Raw genomic sequence first — 18,657 nt, forward strand, 5'->3', positions numbered from 1 at the left:
GGGTTTTTTGTTTTTCCATATAAAGTTGATTATTGTCTTCTCCAGATCTGTGAAGAATTTTGATGGGATTTTGATGGGGATTGCATTGAATCTATAGATTGCTTTTGGTAGAATTGCCATTTTTACTATGTTGGTCCTCCCAATCCAAGAGCAAGGGAGGTCTTTCCATTTTCTGGTGTCTTCTTCAATTTCTTTCTTCAAAGACTTATAGTTCTTGTCAAGTAGATCTTTCACTTCCTTGGTCAGGGTTACCCCAAGGTATTTTATGCTATTTGTGGCTATCGTGAAAGGTGATGCTTCTCTGATTTCCCTCTCTGCTTCCTTATCCTTGGTGTATAGGAAGGCAACTGATTTTTTGGAGTTGATCTTGTATCCTGCCACGTTACTAAAGCTGTTTATCAGCTGTAGGAGTTCTTTGGTAGAATTTTTGGGGTCGCTTATGTACACTATCATATCATCTGCAAATAACGAAAGCTTAACTTCTTCCTTTCCAATACGAATCCCCTTGATCTCCTTATGTTGTCTTATTGCTATTGCTAGAATTTCAAGCACTATATTGAAGAGGTATGGCAAGAGTGGACATCCTTGTCGTGTTCCTGATTTTAGTGGGATGGCTTTGAGTTTTTCTCCGTTTAATTTAATGTTAGCTGTTGGCTTGCTGTAAATAGCTTTTATTATATTTAGGTAGGACCCTTGTATCCCTATTCTCTCCAAGACCTTTATCATAAAGGGGTGTTGAATTTTGTCGAATGCTTTTTCCGCATCTAGTGAAATGATCATATGGTTTTTTTCTTTCAGTTTATTTATATGGTGGATTACATTGATAGATTTGCGTATGTTGAACCAGCCCTGCATCTCTGGGATGAAGCCTACTTGATCATAATGGATAATTTTTCTAATGTGTTCTTGGATTCGGTTTGCCAGTATTTTATTGAAGATTTTTGCGTCGATGTTCATGAGTGAGATCGGTCTGTAATTCTCTTTCTTGGTTGGGTCTTTTTGTGGTTTTGGTATCAGGGTAACTGTAGCTTCATAAAAGGAATTTGGCAATGACTCTTCTGATTCTATATTGCGAAATACCTTAAGGAGTATAGGTATTAATTCTTCTTGGAAGTTCTGGTAGAATTCTGCATTGAAACCATCTGGTCCTGGGCTTTTTTTCGAAGGGAGATTTTTGATAACCATTTCTAATTCTTCGCGAGAAACCGGTCTATTTAGATCATTCACCTGGTCTTGGTTTAGCTTTGGTATATGATACTTATTTAAAAAAATGTCCATTTCTTTTGTATTTTCCAGTTTTGTGGCATACAGGCTTTTGTAGTAAGATCTAATGATTCTCTGAATTTCCTCTGTGTCTGTGGTTATGTCCCCCTTTTCATTTCTGATCTTATTTATTTGCGTGTTCTCTCTCTGTCGTTTAATTAGTTTGGATAGGGGTTTGTCGATCTTGTTGATTTTCTCCAAGAACCAGCTTTTTGTTTCATTGATTCTTTGGACTGTTTTCTGTGTTTCTATTTTGTTGATTTCAGCCCTCAGTTTTATTATTTCCAGTCTTCTACTTCTCCTGGGCGCGTCTGCTTCTTTTTTTTCTAGAGCTTTCAGGTGTGTTTTTAAGTCCCCAATGTATGCATTCTCCGTTTTCTTTAAGTGGGCACTTAGTGCTATGAACTTTCCTCTTAGCACTGCTTTCATTGTGTCCCATAGGTTTGAGTATGTTGTCCCTTTATTTTCATTAAATTCAAGGAAGACTTTAATTTCTTTCTTGATTTCTTCCTTGACCCAGGTGTGGTTCAGTAGTTGACTGTTCAGTTTCCATGAGTTTGTCGGTTTTTTGGGGGCAGCGTGGTTGTTGCCTTCTAACTTTAATCCGTGATGATCTGATAAGACACAGGTGGACACTGATATTTTTTTGTATCTGTGGAGGTTTCCTTTGTTTCTGAGTATGTGGTCAATTTTTGAGAAGGTTCCATGAGCTGCAGAGAAGAAGGTATATTCTTTCCTATTTGGGTGGAATGTTCTATAGATGTCTGTTAAGTCCATTTGCTTCATTACCTCCAATAATTCTCTTAATTCTCTATTAGGTTTCTGTCTGATTGACCTGTCCCTTGGAGAGAGAGGTGTGTTGAAGTCTCCTACTACTAGTGTGTGTGGTTTGATGTCTGCCTTGAGTTCTAGTAATATTTCTTTTACATAAGTAGGTGCTTTTATATTGGGGGCGTATATATTCAGGATTGAGACGTCCTCCTGATGAATTGTTCCTGTTATGAGTATAAAGTGACCGTCTCGGTCTCTTCTGATTGATTTTAGTTTGAAGTCAGTTTTGTTAGAAATTAGTATGGCCACACCTGCTTTTTTCTTAGGACCATTTGCTTGAAACACCTTTTCCCAACCCTTTACTCTGAGTAGGTGCCTGTCTTTGTGGTTGAGATGTGTTTCTTGCAAACAGCAGAATGTTGGATCCTGTTTTCGTATCCAATCTTTTAGCCTGTGCCTTTTTATAGGTGAATTGAGCCCATTAATATTAAGTGATATTAATGACCAGTGGTTGTTTACTCCGGTTATTCTTATTGCTTTTGGTAGTAGAGATTGTGTGTCTCCTTTCTTTGAGATGTGCTCGTGAAGGGTCATTAGATGCCTGGGTTATTGTAGGCAGTGTTGGCAGTGTTGGATTCCTTGGGTTGCGATTTTCCTTCTATTACTTTCTGTAGGGCTGGATTTGTGGCTACGTATTGTTTAAATTTGTTCTTATCCTGGAATGTCTTGTTTTCTCCGTTGATAGTGAACGATAGCTTGGCTGGGTATAGTAGTTTGGGTTTGCATCCATGGTCTCTTAGCTTCTGCAGAACCTCTATCCAGGACCTTCTGGCTTTCATAGTTTCCATCGAGAAGTCAGGTGTAAGTCTGATCGGTTTACCTTTATAAGTTACTTGCCCTTTTTCTTTTGCAGCTCTTAATATTCTTTCTTTAACCTGTATATTTTGTGTTTTGATTATTATATGGCGAGGAGATGTTTTTCTTTGATCCAGTCTGTTTGGTGTTCTGTATGCTTCTTGAATATTTAAATGAATATCTTTCTTTAAGTTGGGAAAGTTTTCTTCCATAATTTTGTTGAAAATATTTTCTGAGCCTTTGAGCTGTGACTCTTCTCCTTCTCCTATTCCTATTATTCTTAGGTTTGGTTTTTTTATTGTGTCCCATAGTTCCTGAATGTTTTGTGTTGAGAATTTGTTGGCTTTGCTGTTTTCTTTGATCTGTTCGTTTATTTTCTCTATGGTGTCCTCAGCATCTGAGAGTCTTTCTTCTAGCTCTTGTATTCTATTGATTATGCTTGTTTCTGTAGACTCTGCTCGTTGGCCTAGATTTTCCATATCCAGCTGGTCCTCAGTTTGTATTTTCTTCTTTGCCTTCATTTCAGTTTTCAATTCTTGAACTGTTTCCATTACCTGTTTGATGGATTTTTCTTGGTTTCCCAGGGTATCATGTACGTATTTACTCATTTCTTCAAACTTTTTATTATACTTCTCATCCATTTCTATAAGGGCATTTTTTACATGTTGTTTAAGGGACTCTATTATCTTCATAAAGTCGATTTTTTCCACTTCTTCTGTGTTAGGTTGTTCAAATACTTCTGTTGTAAGATCATTGGGTTCTGATGTTTTCATGTTGTTTTTCGGATTATTGGGTGAGTTCTTGCCTTGGCACCTGCCCATCTCCTCCTATTGATCCTATCCAATGGATCCTTTAGAAACCGGATCAGGTTTCCCTGCTGGCCAAGGGCTCCGCTTACAAAATGCCCTCACTCTCTTTTGTGGTTCCTGCTGCAGGCCAAGAACCCTCTCACCCCTCCGAAGGATCTTCAGGACAGGACCAGGCTCCCCTTGTGCCAGTGACCTGGCCAACCAAAGGCCTACCTCTTTGATTCAATTGTAGTAGGGCGATCTGCTCTCCTTATTGCACGCCTGTCCCAGCCGCTTGGCTGCGCCTCTGTGCGTCTGGCGCCGCCGCAGCTGGCGCCGCCGCCGCCGCTGCGCCTCTGTGCGTCTGGCGCTGCCGCCGCGGCTGCGCCTCTGTGCGTCTGGCGCCGCCGCCGCTGCGCCTCTGTGCGTCTGGCGCAGCCGCCACCGCCGCGCCGCTGCGCCTCTGTGCGTCTGGCGCTGGCGCTGCCGCTGCCGCCGCGCCTCTGTGCGTCTGGCGCCGCCGCCGCTGCGCCTCTGTGCGTCTGGCGCCGCCGCCGCTGCGCCTCTAGAATTGTCTTTAAATCCATCTATCTACCTACCTATCTCTGTATTGTGGTGATGGTGATTGAACCCAGGCCTTTCCCACGCTGGCCAACACTGTACACCTGAGCCACATCATCAACAGTTTTTGTTTGTTTGCTATTATTATCACTACATATAGCCCAGACTGTCCTCATATTCTCTGTCCTGCTGAGAAAGCCTTGAGCTCCTCATTTTATCACCTGCCTCCACCTTCCAGGTGCTGAGATTCTCTTGCTGAGCCCATGCCCAGCTGGTTTTGCTATTTTGATTTGTTCCTATGTTAGCTGAGGTAGGGTCTCAGTACGTAGTTTAGGCTGACCGTGTACTTGCCAATGTTTTGCCTCAGTTAACCTAAGTGCCGGGTTCACAGATGTGTTCGATCATGCCTGCCATTGGGCTGATTTTTAACAATCATTTATGAATTCAGAAATTACTGGACACCCTGGGCATGCCCAGGACACTACATTCTGACACTTGGAAACAGTTGCTTTGATATAGGAGTTGGGGACCAAGCCAGAAACTCCAAATGAGAGCTCTTCTGAATCGGGTAGACCTCCATCTTTGGTGATTGGCTGTCGGTGGTTCTCGCTCCCTCTCTGAGCATCCCAGGCCTCCTCCGCTCCCCATGCCCTGGATGTGATATCCTCCTGGCACTGGTGTGCACACAGCTATCACAGAAGCTTTGAGGCCATTCTGTTGGCGAGTGCAGGATTCTCACTTCTGGACAGTAAGAGGAGAAAGCAGGGAAGCCCCCCCAGCCACTGAGCTCAGAAACACGACAGAGCTCACCAGTCTGGAAACATTGGCATCCTTCTAGACACACATCTAATTTAAGCCCCATTCTTAGAAAAGAAAAGAATGACTTATTATTCAAATCGCCAGGGAAGATTTTCCACATTAGTGACATCAAGGCAGCTGTTCCCACACAGTGGGCTCTAATTGAGTTCAGTTAAACATACCCTTTGCTTTTGAAAAGTGATTGGAGACGTCGTATGCTACAAAACTGCCCAGGTTTCTGACGGTTCTCTGCCTTCAAGCTGCATTTATTTGGAAGTCATTTCACATTTGCTCTTTGGTCAAGTTTCAGGGACTCCTGAAATAGAATGCCCAAGTTCATGATTCATAGTTTAATTTGGGAAAATGAATTATTTAGCAAACATATTTAGCAATCACCATGTGCCAGGCACTGAGCATTTCCCAGCTCATCTCTCACTTTGCTGGCCAAATCTCAAGTCAAGTCTTCCGACCAGAGACTAAATATCCTATAGAAAGGGGAAACACTGGCCTTTCACGTGTACACATGTATGCTAATAATATTAATATTATTATTAAATTTTGAGAACTGTTTTTCTTCCTGAGTGCCTGGGGCAGTCATAGCCTTTAATTGTCAGTCATTGCCTTTAAAGAACAGAAGTTTCTAACTCGTCGTATGTTCAGCCGTTCTTTGAGGAGGAAATCTGTAACACTGCACCAACCAGGACCCAGCATCACCCTAAAGGATATAAGTGTACCATGGTCAGATTCACCTTGGACTCTAAGGCTTAAAGAAACCAAATCTTCAATCTGGGTCCTAATACTTCTGTGTCCAGCATAGCCCTGCAATTTTAAAGTGAGGGGAAAAGTAACACTGAAAGTAACTTAAGGTCCTTAGACTCCACAGAACACAAGCGTGTCTACCGTGAAAGTAACTTAAGGTCATTAGATCTCCACTAAACACAGGCGTGTTTACCGTGAAAGTAACTTAAGGTCATTAGATCTCCACTAAACACAGGCGTGTTTACCGTGAAAGTAACTTAAGGTCCTTAGACTCCACAGAACACAGGCGTGTCTACAGTGAAAGTAACTCAGGGTCTTTAGATCTCCACAGAACACAGGCGTGTTTAGTGCCTCTCTCCATTGTTCCAGGGATTGGTTTTCCATGTCTGCTCTAGCAAATGACTGTAAACTCAGGGACTGACTTAAGGCTAGAGACCAAAAACTGTCTTCATGGTGTTGGCAGGATGCTTATTGGCTGAGCTAGGGAGGACCTGTTGCCTTTCCTGGTTTCTGCAGGTTGTGTGTGTGCGCGCGCGCATATTCAGGTGCCCACAGAGTTGAGCTATCTGATACCTGGACCTAGAAAGGGAACTGAAACTCAGGTCCTCTTCAAGAGCACTACACATTCTTAACTGCTGAGCCCTCTATCCAGCCCCTCCCCTATCTTGTATGAGTGTGTAGGTTTATGTATATATGTGAGGGTTGGTATATGAATTTGTGTGTGTAACTGTGTTGTTGGTACAACCTCTGTTTCAGAGGAATCAGTTGGAAGCCACTTTTTTCTTCTGGAAGCCCATTTTTATAACCCCCCTCCAGAGGAGTTGCCACACTGGGTCTGTGATTTTCCAAGTAGGCTCACTCTCCACTTGAGTTCCATTGGAGAACCTCAGCCCTGTCCCATTTTGTCATGGTTCTCCCTGAGATCTGCAAACTGCAAGATTCCTGTATTCGTGCCATGATGGGGAGGATGGGAAATAAAAACCCCGGCATGTGGCACTACACCTACCACCCACCCAGCCCCCATCAAAATCCTTTATGGGGTGAGGCTCAGTGGTAGAACGCTTGGCTTGCCTGGCATGCATGAGACCCTGGGTTCAATGCTCTGTAGCTACTCCCCCAACTCCAGAAAAAACATCTAATAGAGGGACTGGGGATGCAGTTTAGTGGTAAAGAGCAGTTGGAAAATATGTTCATTCCAGCACTGAAATCCAAAACCAAAATCCAACAGGCCTTTTGGTTTAATGTCAGCTGTACTCTTGAGACACTGTCCCTGATTTCCTCCTCCGAAGCCACGTCCCCTCGGCAGTGATCTACTGTACTGTGGATAGTGAGCATTTATTTCTCCGTGTGCATGTGTTATGAATGAATGAGTCATGTGAGCACAGGGCAGGTGTTGATCCTCACACACGTCATTCACAGCAGAGGAAACACCCAGTAGGTGTGGGCACAGCACAGTTCTGTTGACCTGGGGAGGCCCTTGGGGTGCATCTGTCCTGGTTCAGCCAGGAGCATCACTGAGGCTGTGATGAGGGCAGTGGTATCCTAGACTTCAACTTCTGACCTTGTCTTCCTAAAGATGCTTTCCATCCGCTACATCTAAGACAAGGTTAGAAAGGGCACAGGCTGTCGTTAGTGCTCTGGGATAGGAGAGAACATTCTGATATCTTTAGGAAAGTATTTGGGGACTCAAATGGAAACACCCCTTTTACTCATTGTTTCGCAATATCAGCAAATTTTAAGGCACTAGGGGTCAGCTTCAGTAAAAACACGAGGCCCCTAATTTGTGTCATCGGCATGTTAGGAGACTTTCTCTAACTTGAGATACCCAGTGATTTTTTTTTTCTTTCTTCTTTTCTGCTTCCTTTCTTTGTGCTCCCAAGGTTTGCCTCATTCCTAAGTCAGCACATGGAACGAATCCAGCAAGCGCCTACATGGCGGGCATGACGATCCAGCCTGTGGAGGTGGACAGATACGGGAACATCGATGTGGCTCACCTCAAGGCCCTGGTACTCACTCTCCTCTCCACGGATTGGAGAGGTCTGGGTTGGGAAGACACAGGGGATGGTGATGTGTAGGGGAGTAGATGGATGGGGTGAACATTGTCTTCTCTTATATTCTTATATTCTAATGAAAGACAATTCTAATGATTCCTCTTCTGAATGGGTCTGTAGGGAAAGAATACAAAATCCAAAACAACCCTAACAATCTTTAAGGGAAAGAGAAAAATAAAAAGCAATTGTAACTTGGGTTTCCAGTTAAAAGAAGCCATATCTTCTCTCCCCCTCCCTCACAGAGAGAGGGTCCTTTTCAGTGACACCCCCTCCACACCCTGATTCTTCCACTTGAAAGGTAATGAATGAGGTATTCGATGTGATGTCACAGTAAGGCAACTCTGCAGGGCCTGCTTCCCTGTCTGGCCTCAGAGTTCTCCATTCACAGCCACGCAGACAGTCATGGTTGTGTGGAGAATTAAAGAACGCATGGCGCATTCAGATTTTTGCAGACATCTCAGCCACGCTGTACTGGATTCCAGGCAATATTCTCTCCTGTTTCCTCCACACCAACCCCCACTCCCAGTCTCCCAACCTCCAGGAAGAGGTTGCTTAGCAACTGTATCTGTTTTCCACCAGTGGACTGGAGGCTGCATCTTAAGTGGTAGGAAAATTGGTAGAATAGTGATGTGATTCTGTCAGGGTGATTAAGCATGGGTCCTGGGGACCTACGTCAAAGCCTTCACGAGGACACTGAAAATGCACAGCCCTCTTTTCCATCCTCCCCGTCCATTGCCATTTTTATTTTTTTGGCCACAAATATTCTGGGTCGCTAACTCTAATTACTAAGTCTGTCCAGTATAGAATATATGCAATATGACTTGGTTTTCCTCCCACATTGCTCTCCTTTGGCTTGCTAGCCAAGAAAAAAAAAAAACAACTAGAAATTGTCCTTTATTTATCCAATTGCTTTCTTGGGAGATAAAAGTGAAAGAAGTAGGTATAGCCATATACCATGGTTCTCAAGCTGTCGGGCTAATCCTTAGAGAGGGTCAAGCAACCCTTTCACAAGGCTCACCTGAGATCACCGGAACACAGGTGTTTACACTGTGTTGTTAACAATAGCAAAATTACAGTTATGAAGTAGCAGTGAAAATAGTTTAACATGAGGAACTGTAATAAAGGGTCACAACATCAGGAAGGTTGAGAACTGCTGGCCCAGTGGCACAACCTCGTCACCCCAACACTTCAAAGGGGAGTCACAAGTTGAAGGCTAGCCTTGGCTACATAGAAAGTTAGAAACCAGTCTGAGCTTCTCAAGAATCTGTGGGAAGGAAAGTAGGAAAGTGATTACCAAAATGTAAGCAGAAAGGCTAGTTGGAAAATTAGCTATGTACAGAGTTACATCGCCTACCCTCCCAAGAGCCCAGGGTAAATTTTGAGGTGGTTTGAACCAAAGCAGAATCATTTTATAGAACTGGACCCAACATATGCAAAAATCTTCTGAGTAGCTTCTTGCTTTTCGTTTAATTTTGTCTCATGTAACCCATGCTAGCCTCAGAGTTGCTGTGTAGCCAAGGTTACTCCTGCTTCCCCAATGGCATGGTTATGTGAGTGTTCCACTATGCCTAGTTTTTTATTTGGTGCAAGGGAGCAAGCTTAGGGCTTTGTGCGTGTGAGGAAAATCCTAGATCAGTTGAACCACATCCAAAGCTCGGTTTCTTTCTCTGGACCCCAGAGTTCCGAGAGGATTTGCTGTTGCCTTAAAATGAAGGAGCAATTGGCTGTGCATTTTAGCCTCTGTTGTAGACTGAGACGTTGTCAAGAATTCCAATGCCAGGGCTTCGCCTTCCCTGGTCCTTTAGAATGAAAAGCAAAGCCTTGGCTGAGAACGGATCACTTCCTTCTGTCACTCTTCTCCCCACAGGTGGATAAACACAAGGAGAACCTGGCCGCCATCATGATCACGTATCCATCTACCAATGGCGTGTTCGAAGAGAATATCAGTGATGTGTGTGCCCTTATTCACCAACACGGAGGACAGGTCTACCTCGACGGGGCAAATATGAATGCCCAGGTGCAAACAATTAGTGTTCACTGAGAAAATGAATAAGGACATGTTATTTATTTATTTTTAATTTTTTTTTTATTTTTTAATTGACTGATTTTATGAGTATGAGTGTCTTGCTTGAATGTATGTGTATACACCAGTGCTCATGGAAGTCAAAAGAGAACCTCAGATCCCTGGAACTGGAGTTTACACCTGGTAGTGAAGCGCCCCATGGGTGCTTAGACCTGAACTCAGGTCCTCTGCAAGAGCAGTGTTTTTTTTTTGTTTTTTTGTTTTACACTGCTGAGCCATCATTCTTGACCAGTTTTGTTTTGATTTTTTTTTTTTAAATGATGAAGACTACTATTTTATGTGCTCTGGTGTTTTGTCTGCTTGTATGTCTGTGTGAGGGTGTCAGATCCTCTAGAATTGGAGTCACAGACAGTTATGAGCTGCCATGTGGGTACTGGGAATTGAACCCAGGTCCTCTGGGATAGCATCGAGTGCTCTCAACCACCAAGCCACCTCTCTAGCCCCTTGTTTTCATTTTTTTTTTAAATATTTTATTTATTTATTATGTATACAATATTCTTTCTGTGTGTATGTCTGCAGGCCAGAAGAGGGCACCAGACCTCATTACAGATGGTTGTGAGCCACCATGTGGTTGCTGGGAATTGAACTCAGGACCTTTGGAAGAACAGGCAATGCTCTTAACCACTGAGCCATCTCTCCAGCCCCTTGTTTTCATTTTTTAAAGCATGGCACTAAGCTGACCCCCAGTGAGGAAAACAACTTTCTCTGGCTTCTTGAGATCCCCTCTAATACATACACGGGATTCAGAACCAGGGTTCTCTTCTTTCCCTTTCCTTTCCTGTTGGGATGCTGGGGATCAAACCCAGGGCTGTAAGTGATGCCACGAGGATGCTCAAGCTGACTTTGCTGACAGCTCCTCACAGAACACCTCAGTTCCACTGGGATTATATATAGATCCTAGAGGAAATGATAAGGTGAACAAGGTACAAATGGAATTCTATTGTCAGGAGTGCTGTTCCTCTGGGAACATTACTGAGCAAGGCCTCCTGGTGCCCTAGCTGAGTGACTTCTGGCCACAGTGGATGCCAAACTCCCATGGACCTTGGAGAAGCCGCTTTACCTGGAGTTTTAACTTCAGTAGGGCCCCAAGGGATTCGATCATGCCTACCTAGATTGCAAGAGTGACTGTGGGTGTATGTAACGTGTTCACCTACCTTCTCTCCTTTAGTCTGATTCCATTCATAGGTGTGGTCCAGGGATTGCCTTCTGCTTTGGCAGCCTAAAGCAGACATATCTGTCTACAGTCAAAGTGGCAGGATTACCAGTTGAGTACTGTAGCTGGGTATGTGGATTGTCTCAGGAAGACTGGCAGCCTCTCTTCCACATCCTCAGCTCAGCATCCTATGGGTCACAACCTTTTGGAGCTAAACAGACTTTTCACAGGGGAGCAAACCAGATATTTCCATTAAAATTCATAACAGTGGCAAAATTACAGTTATGAAGTAGCAATGAAAATCAGTTTTATGGTTGGGATCACCCCAGTATGAGGAACTGTATTAAAGGGTCCCAACATTAGGAAGGTTGAGAACCACTGCTCTAGACCCTTGTTAGGACAGGACCATCAAGCCATGCACATGATAAATACCCAGCCTTGAACCTGCCAGGGAACGTAGTTCTGATTCTGTAAAAGCTGCCGGCTCCGTAGTATGAACAGGCTGTAACTTTGGCCTAGTGGCCCTTCCCCTCCTCCCTCTTAACGTAGACATTTAGGTATAGACTACCCAAGTGTGTATTTTAAATTTGAATGGGATTAAATAGTTGCTATCTCCATAGAATCCACAGTCACTTTGCCTGTGAGGTGCCAGGCTGACTGCAGAACGTTTAGGAATCGTTTCCTCTGATATTTGAAAATTATATCATGTGTGTGAGCACATGTGGAGGGGAGGTCAAAGAATGACTTGGAGGAGCAGGAGTCAGGTCCCTTCCGTTCATTTATTATGCGTGTCCTATGGGTCAAACTCGGATTGTCACACAGCTTTACTGAGCCACCTCACTCTCCTTAGGAAGCCTTTTCTGTGACCATTAGGGATGTGGCTCTGCCTGCCCCTCCAGGGGAGACACACAGCCCAGAACAGCAAGCCCTTCCCTCATCGGGAGGGGCCTTGCCGAGCTCTGATGTTTACTTCTGTTCTTTTCCTTTGGTTAGGTGGGAATCTGCCGTCCTGGAGACTTTGGGTCTGATGTCTCTCACCTAAATCTTCACAAGACCTTCTGCATTCCCCACGGAGGAGGTGGCCCTGGCATGGGACCCATTGGAGTGTGAGTCATGGTCTGCTGGCTTCGGGGTCACTTTGGAAGCAGGATGGCTCAAACCCTCTCGTTCTTCCCATCCGGGTCTTCAAGTGTCAAGAAGATACCTAGTGCACTTCTAGCAGGTGGATGTGGAGTGGGCAAGGAGTGTTGGGCGCGTGTCCAAACAGAAGCATCCTTTGTCTTAGTAACCACGATGCTCAACCGGCCTTGCTGAGCTCTTCAGCAAGCTTGTTAGCAGTCATGCCGGGGACTAAAGCATTGAGGGGTCAGAACTGGAATTTGGGCTCCTGTAAGTGATTTGCCCCGAGAATTCCAAGAGCCTTTTATTTTACTCATTTCCTAGACCTTATACAGCCAATGATAATATTGAGAGTGAATTGGGTCAAAGGCACTTAACTCCTTACAGCTTTAATTTTTATTACGTCTGTGATAAGTAAGGAGGAAACAAACTTTATTACTAGACATAATTGGATGAAGTCACTGTTTACTAAGGGAATATTTCTTAGCAATTGATAGCTTCCTCTCCATAGTAAGAACAGCCTTATCCAGAACTTCTGAAGTTTTCTTTATTTCCCTCCCTCCCTCCCCTCCCTCCCTCCCTCCTCTCCCTCCCTCCCTCCTCTCCCTCCCTCTTTCTTTCTCTCTCTCTTTCTTTCTTTCTTTCTTTCTTTCTTTCTTTCTTTCTTTCCCACACAGGGTTTCTCTGTGTAACAGCTCTGCCTGTCCTAGAACTCACTCTGTAGACCAGGTTGGCCTCAAACTGCAGAGATCCGCCTACCTCTGCCTCCCAAGTGCTGGATTAGACATGTGCCACCACCGCCTGGCTCTTGTGGAGTTTTTGAAACCTGTGGTGGTGGTCAGGGAAGGGCAGTGTTCAGGGTTGCCGGGAGCCTGGCTTTCTTGTTTTTCCTCTTGATTTGTATCATGTGTAGTGAATGAGTGTCCTAGGTTGTTCAGAAGGTGTGTAATGGAGCAGTGTTAACCCGTGAGCCTCCAAGTGGACTGCCCAGGGCATCTCTTCAGCATTCTTCGGTATCTAGTATACAGCTTAGAAGGATGTGGGGGTCCCTATGAGGGCCTCCGTGGGGGGGGGGGCGGGCTGCCTTTGCTGAGTCCTCCACCACAATTCTTGGAAGCTGTTGGGTGGTAGGGAAGGAAGGAAGGGAGGGAGGGAGGGAGGAAGGAGGGAGGGAGGAATCTCACTTTAGTTGTCTCCTTGTCGTCTGCCCCCTCTCCCCCAGGAGTGTCAGGTCCCTACATCATCAGCTAGCCCTTACTAAGCAAAGAGCTCCTGGAGAGCCTGCCCATTTAGTTCAATAGTATCTTTTTGCATCCTTTCAATGTGTCCTTTAAAACCACCACAGGAAGAAGCATCTCGCTCCCTTTCTGCCCAGTCATCCCATTGTTTCCGTCACACCAAATGAAGACACCTGGCCCGTAGGGACTGTCAGCGCCGCCCCGTGGGGCTCCAGTTCCATCTTGCCTATTTCATGGGCTTATATAAAGGTGAGACCCGTGAACACACGTTGCAATGGAGCAGCGGGACTTGAGACTTTCTCAAAGGGGTTGAAGGTGAAGGAGTCTGGGACTGGAGAGTGGGAGTCAGCGAACACAGCGGATGAATGGGGTCGCTGCCAGTGCTGGGGTGGAAGAAATCGTCTCCAAGGCCAGCTAAAATTATTTCATCTGTTCCTTTGGGTTCTCATGATGGGTTTACATTTTTCCAGACACAGTTAAGTTGCATGAGTCATGTGAATGGTCTGGCCACATCATGTGGTTTCCTGTCGAATTCAGACAGCGCCACATAAGCGGAAAGCCGTGCCTGGAGTACACAGTAGGGTGTTTTCACATTGTGTCTTGTAGGCTCGGAGGATAAGATGCGAAGTCGCGGAGATTTGTTTGGTGGTGGTGGCGGCCCAGGGAATCGTGTTTTCGGGGATAATTGGGTTTTGTCAGAGAACAGGCTTACCCCCGCCCCCACCCCTTCCTCTTTGTCTTTCTCCACAGAAACACTCAAGCCAGAATTGATTTTCTGCAGCTTGTTAAGACTGGCCTGCCCACCTTCTAGAATGTCAAGTCTGTGGATAGGCACTCTTGCTCAGTTGCTAATTAGAGCAGCTCTTTCAAGCCAATGGCCTTTGTTAAAGGAAGGGGAGCCGCTAGTGAGACAACCCCACACTCAGCTATACAAACTGTGCTGGGTAACTGCGGGGCTGGCTGGCTGTTAGTGAATGTGGTGGCATTAGTGATTCCTTCTTTTTTTTTTTTTTCTTAAAAAAAAAGCTTATTTTGTGTTTAGAGACACAGTCTCCTTATACTGTCCAGTCTGGTTACAAGCCCGTGGTTTTGCCACATCAGCCTCCCGAGTACAGGGCTATAGGCATGAATGGGTCACCGTGGCTGGCTGGTATTTATGATTCCTTTTTAAATAATATTTCGAGACATGGTTTAGGTTTATTGTATGTGTATGGGTGATGTCTGTGTGTGTATCTGTGCACCATATCTATGCAGCGCCTGTTGAGTGCATCAGATCCCCTGGGGCTAGAATTGCAGATAGCTATTAACCACCATGTGGGTCCTGGGAATTGAACTTGGGTCCTTCAGAAGAAGAGCTGCCAATGCTCTTAAGTGCTGAGCCATCTCTCTGGCTCTGTGATCATATGATCATATCCACCCCCCCACCCCCACCCCCGCCTTCTGGCTTTCTTTTGTTTTTGAGACAGTCACGTGGACAAAAGCTGTCTTTGAGCTCCTAATCCAGCCGTCTTTATCGCCCAAGTGCTGTCTTTACGGGCATGTGTTTCTCTGCATGGCCAGCTTCATTTATGATTCTTAATGAGAAGTGTCTTGGAAGAAAGAGCAACAGTTCTGTGCCTTGGAGCTTTGAAGCTGCTTTAAAAACGCCCTGCAAGTTGTTTGCAAACTACAGGAACAAAAACAATGAGGAAGAAAATCTGCTCCTTTGCAAATAACCAAATCCCCAGTTCCCTTTGATCCATGGGATCTGTAAATATGGATTATTTGGGCAGGAGATCTTCTTACATATAGAAAAGGAAGGCCCCTAGGGCTGTTTTGGCCATTTGCCTAGAATACCAAAAAGAGCATGAGTTTTAGAAGTAAATAAGTGGTGTTGATTTGAGCCCTGTTTCAGGCTGTTGCTTCTCCCCTAGACGCTAGCTGGAGCCTCCTCCTTCCCTCTGCAATCCACTGTGGACACCCACTAAGGACAGTCTCTCCCTGATGCCCACTTGCCCCTCCTGACTTCCTGCCACCTTCACTGTGTGCTCTCACCACCGTGTACCTTGGGCCCATCCCACTAAGAATAAAATCCAGCTGGTGTGGACTCGTGCTTAGAGCTGCAGCATTTATAGAATGCTGCTCGGTAACTGGCGTGTAGCAGGAGAGGCAGCGCTTGGTTGCGCCAAGTCCATGGCAACGCAAAGGCTTAGAACCTGAGGTTCCCGTCCATGTTGCTGCGTGACCTCCAGATGATCGTCTCGTGCCTTCCCCACTCTCTAGCTGTTGTCGGTCCTCTCCCTCATTTGCTGTGTTTCCCCTTTCCATTTATTTATTTATTTATTTATTTTTGGTTTTTCAAGACAGGGTTTCTCTGTGGCTTTGGAGCCTGTCCTGGAACTAGCTCTGTAGACCAGGCTGGTCTCGAACTCCCAGAGATCCGCCTGCCTCTGCCTCCCGAGTGCTGGGATTAAAGGCGTGTGCCACCATCGCCCGGCTTCCCTTTGGTCTTTGTACCACCGCTTTGATTCAGTTATGACGTGAGGTTCCTCGGTCATGAACATTGCTATAATCTTGATTTTTTAAACGCCTTGCTCTTGGTGACTTTTATCCTGTATGGCAGCAGGGACGCAGCCACCAGAATAAGAAAGATTGAATCTGGCAGTCGGCAAACGTGCACAGGAAGAATGTTTATGTTCCCCACTGCGGACAATGGAAAGGCAAACCACACAAAATTGATGTGATAGATTTTGACCAGGATCTCATCATATTCCTCAGAATTCTCATTACCTCTCCTATTCATACAGAGTAAACAAAAAATAAACACCACAACACTGTAACCTAAGGAACAGTTCTTAGATAGCAGAGGTGTGGAGGCTGCTACCAGCTGTGGGCTTTGTTATTACGACCGCCACCGTAACCCCCAAAACAAGTAAAATTAGTGTTTGGTTAAGCATGGAGGAGACTGACGGGTCTCCTTCCTGGAATTTTCCCATTCATTTTCAATCTGCAGTGATGCTGAGCTGGTGAGCCCTTTGGAATGAATTTAACTGGGGCCATCTGCTTAGTCCCTTGACCATTCATTCACCTCTTCCGTCCAACGGCTGATGGCTCTTTTTCTCTTTGTTGCAGATGATGGGAGGAAAGGGCCTCAAAGAGGCCACAGAAATTGCTATTTTAAATGCCAACTACATGGCCAAGCGATTAGAAAAACACTACAGAGTCCTTTTTAGGGGTGCAAGAGGCAAGTATCAACTCTGATTTTTTTTCCTCTTTCTATTTTATTTTTGTTCCTTTAGACAAACTATGCTCGATGTAGATATGATTTTGCAAGGTGGGAGGGAGGCTTTTATTTCTTAGAATATACAAAGGAAAGTGTACCGTGCTTAGAAATATAGCCAACTTACTCGTTACTCTGTGCAAGCCATCCCAGCCTAGTCTACACAGCCTAGTTCAGTAAGGGGCCTAAACCACAGAGAGAGGTGTTCACACGAGCTGAGCTGATCATTCACGGGGGCTTGTAGAGGTGTCTCAGAGAGCGGAGCCCCTTAGACTAGGCAGTCAGGGAGGAGCAGTTTGATAAAGGAAACTGCTGCTATTTATTATGTGCAAACATGCAGGAGCCAGCCAGGTAAAGAGGAGTTCCTGGAGGGTGTGCGGGATTTGAAGTGGGATAAGAAGAGAAGGGTCCAATGGGATGAGGTTAAAAAGACAGCTTGGCACCTTGAAGCTCTTTGAAGAATCTAGACTTAGAACTCTCGAGTCAGACCATAACCAATAAAGATTTCCCAGCTTGAGGAAATCTGTGATTAGATTCATTCAAAGTTGTCAAGGCAGTGAGATGAGGGAGTTCTTGGAAGCACAACCAGTTGGACATAGTTACTCATTAAATGCAGTGTGTTAGGTAAACATCTCGACTTAGTCAGAGGTCCTAAGAGGTAGGAGAACAAAGCCAACCTAGAAGTGATTAGTGGTGGAAGTAAAAGCCAGGTAGGGGGCGAGAGAAATGGCTTAGCAGTTAACCTGAGCCGTGTTTCCAGCACCCAAGTTAGGCAGCTCCCAGCCACCTGTAATTCTAGTTGCAGGTGATCCAATGCCCTCCTGGCCTCTGAGGACACCTGTATAGATGTGGCGCGCGCACACACACACACACACACACACACGCACGCACGCACGCACACACAAATGTGTATAAAAATGAAAGGAACCAGGTAGATGTTTAGAGATGTGGCTGTCTAGTTGTGGAAGGGGAAACAAGGAAAGAGCATTGAAAGAGGAGAGCAAGGCGCCTCTAGCAGAGAGTGACATTAAGAATGATCTGTGTACCCCTCGTGGTCCCGACTTCTTTGCTCATGTTCTCCCTCCTTCTGCTCCTCATTGGGACCTTGGGAGCTCAGTCCAGTGCTCCACTGTGGGTCTCTGTCTCTATCTCCATCCCTCACCAGATGAAGGTTCTATGATGATATGCAAGATATTCGTCAGTATTGCTATAGGATAGGGTCATTTCAGGTTCCCTATCCTCAGCTGCCCAAGGAACTGACTGGGGACCTTGGCTTGGGCATCTGGGAGCCACTCTAGGTTCAAGTCTCTTGCCAACTCTAAGGTGGCTCCCTTAACTAAGAATTGTGCTTCCGTGCTCCCCTATCCAACCTTCCTTTATCCCAATCCTCCTTTTTCCCCAAGTTCCCCCCATTCTCCCCTTCTCCCTTTACTCTCCCCATCTCCCCTTACCACCATCCACGGAGACAGTGGAGCTGATCTATTGGGAGCTCACCAAGGCCAGCTGGACTGTGACTGAAAAAGCATGGGATAAAACTGGACTCTCTGAGCATGGCAAACAATGAGGGCTGATGAGAAGCAAAGGATAATGGCACGGGGTTTTGCACCTACATAATGTGCTGGCTTTGTGGGAGCCTAGCCAGTTTGGATGTTCACCTTCCTAGAAATGGACGGAGGGGGGAGGACCTAGGACTTACCACAGGGCAGGGAACCCTGACTGCTCTTTGGACTGGAGAGGGATGGGGAGAGGAGTGGGGGGAGGGGGAGAAGGGTGGGAGGAGGGGGAGGGAAATGGGAGGCTGGGAGGAGGTGGAAACTTGTTTCTTTTTTTCTCCTTTTCTCAATTAAAAAAAATGGAAAAAATACATAAATTAAATAATAAATAAGATAAAATTAAAAAAAAAAAAGAATGATCTGTGGTGCCGGCTTGGGCTCTTGGCTCCTCCAGCGCAGACAGTGT

The 18,657-nt window shown here is 45.4% G+C and overlaps 1 protein-coding gene across 1 annotated transcript in view; it reads left to right on the plus strand.

Moving 5' to 3' along the window:
- Positions 1-18,657, plus strand: part of Gldc (glycine decarboxylase) — an 87,145-nt gene that overhangs the window by 55,674 nt on the left and 12,814 nt on the right. Inside the window, exons 17-21 of the mRNA XM_041661382.1 lie at positions 7,676-7,801; positions 9,714-9,863; positions 12,076-12,188; positions 13,547-13,688; positions 16,551-16,662. Coding sequence (XP_041517316.1) covers positions 7,676-7,801; positions 9,714-9,863; positions 12,076-12,188; positions 13,547-13,688; positions 16,551-16,662 — 643 coding nt within the window. The remainder of the gene's footprint in view (positions 1-7,675; positions 7,802-9,713; positions 9,864-12,075; positions 12,189-13,546; positions 13,689-16,550; positions 16,663-18,657) is intronic.

Source organism: Microtus oregoni, unplaced genomic scaffold (genome assembly GCF_018167655.1).
Source record: "Microtus oregoni isolate MIOR12 unplaced genomic scaffold, Mior012 000012F_ref0000307, whole genome shotgun sequence".
NCBI classification, from domain to species: Eukaryota; Metazoa; Chordata; class Mammalia; order Rodentia; family Cricetidae; genus Microtus; species Microtus oregoni.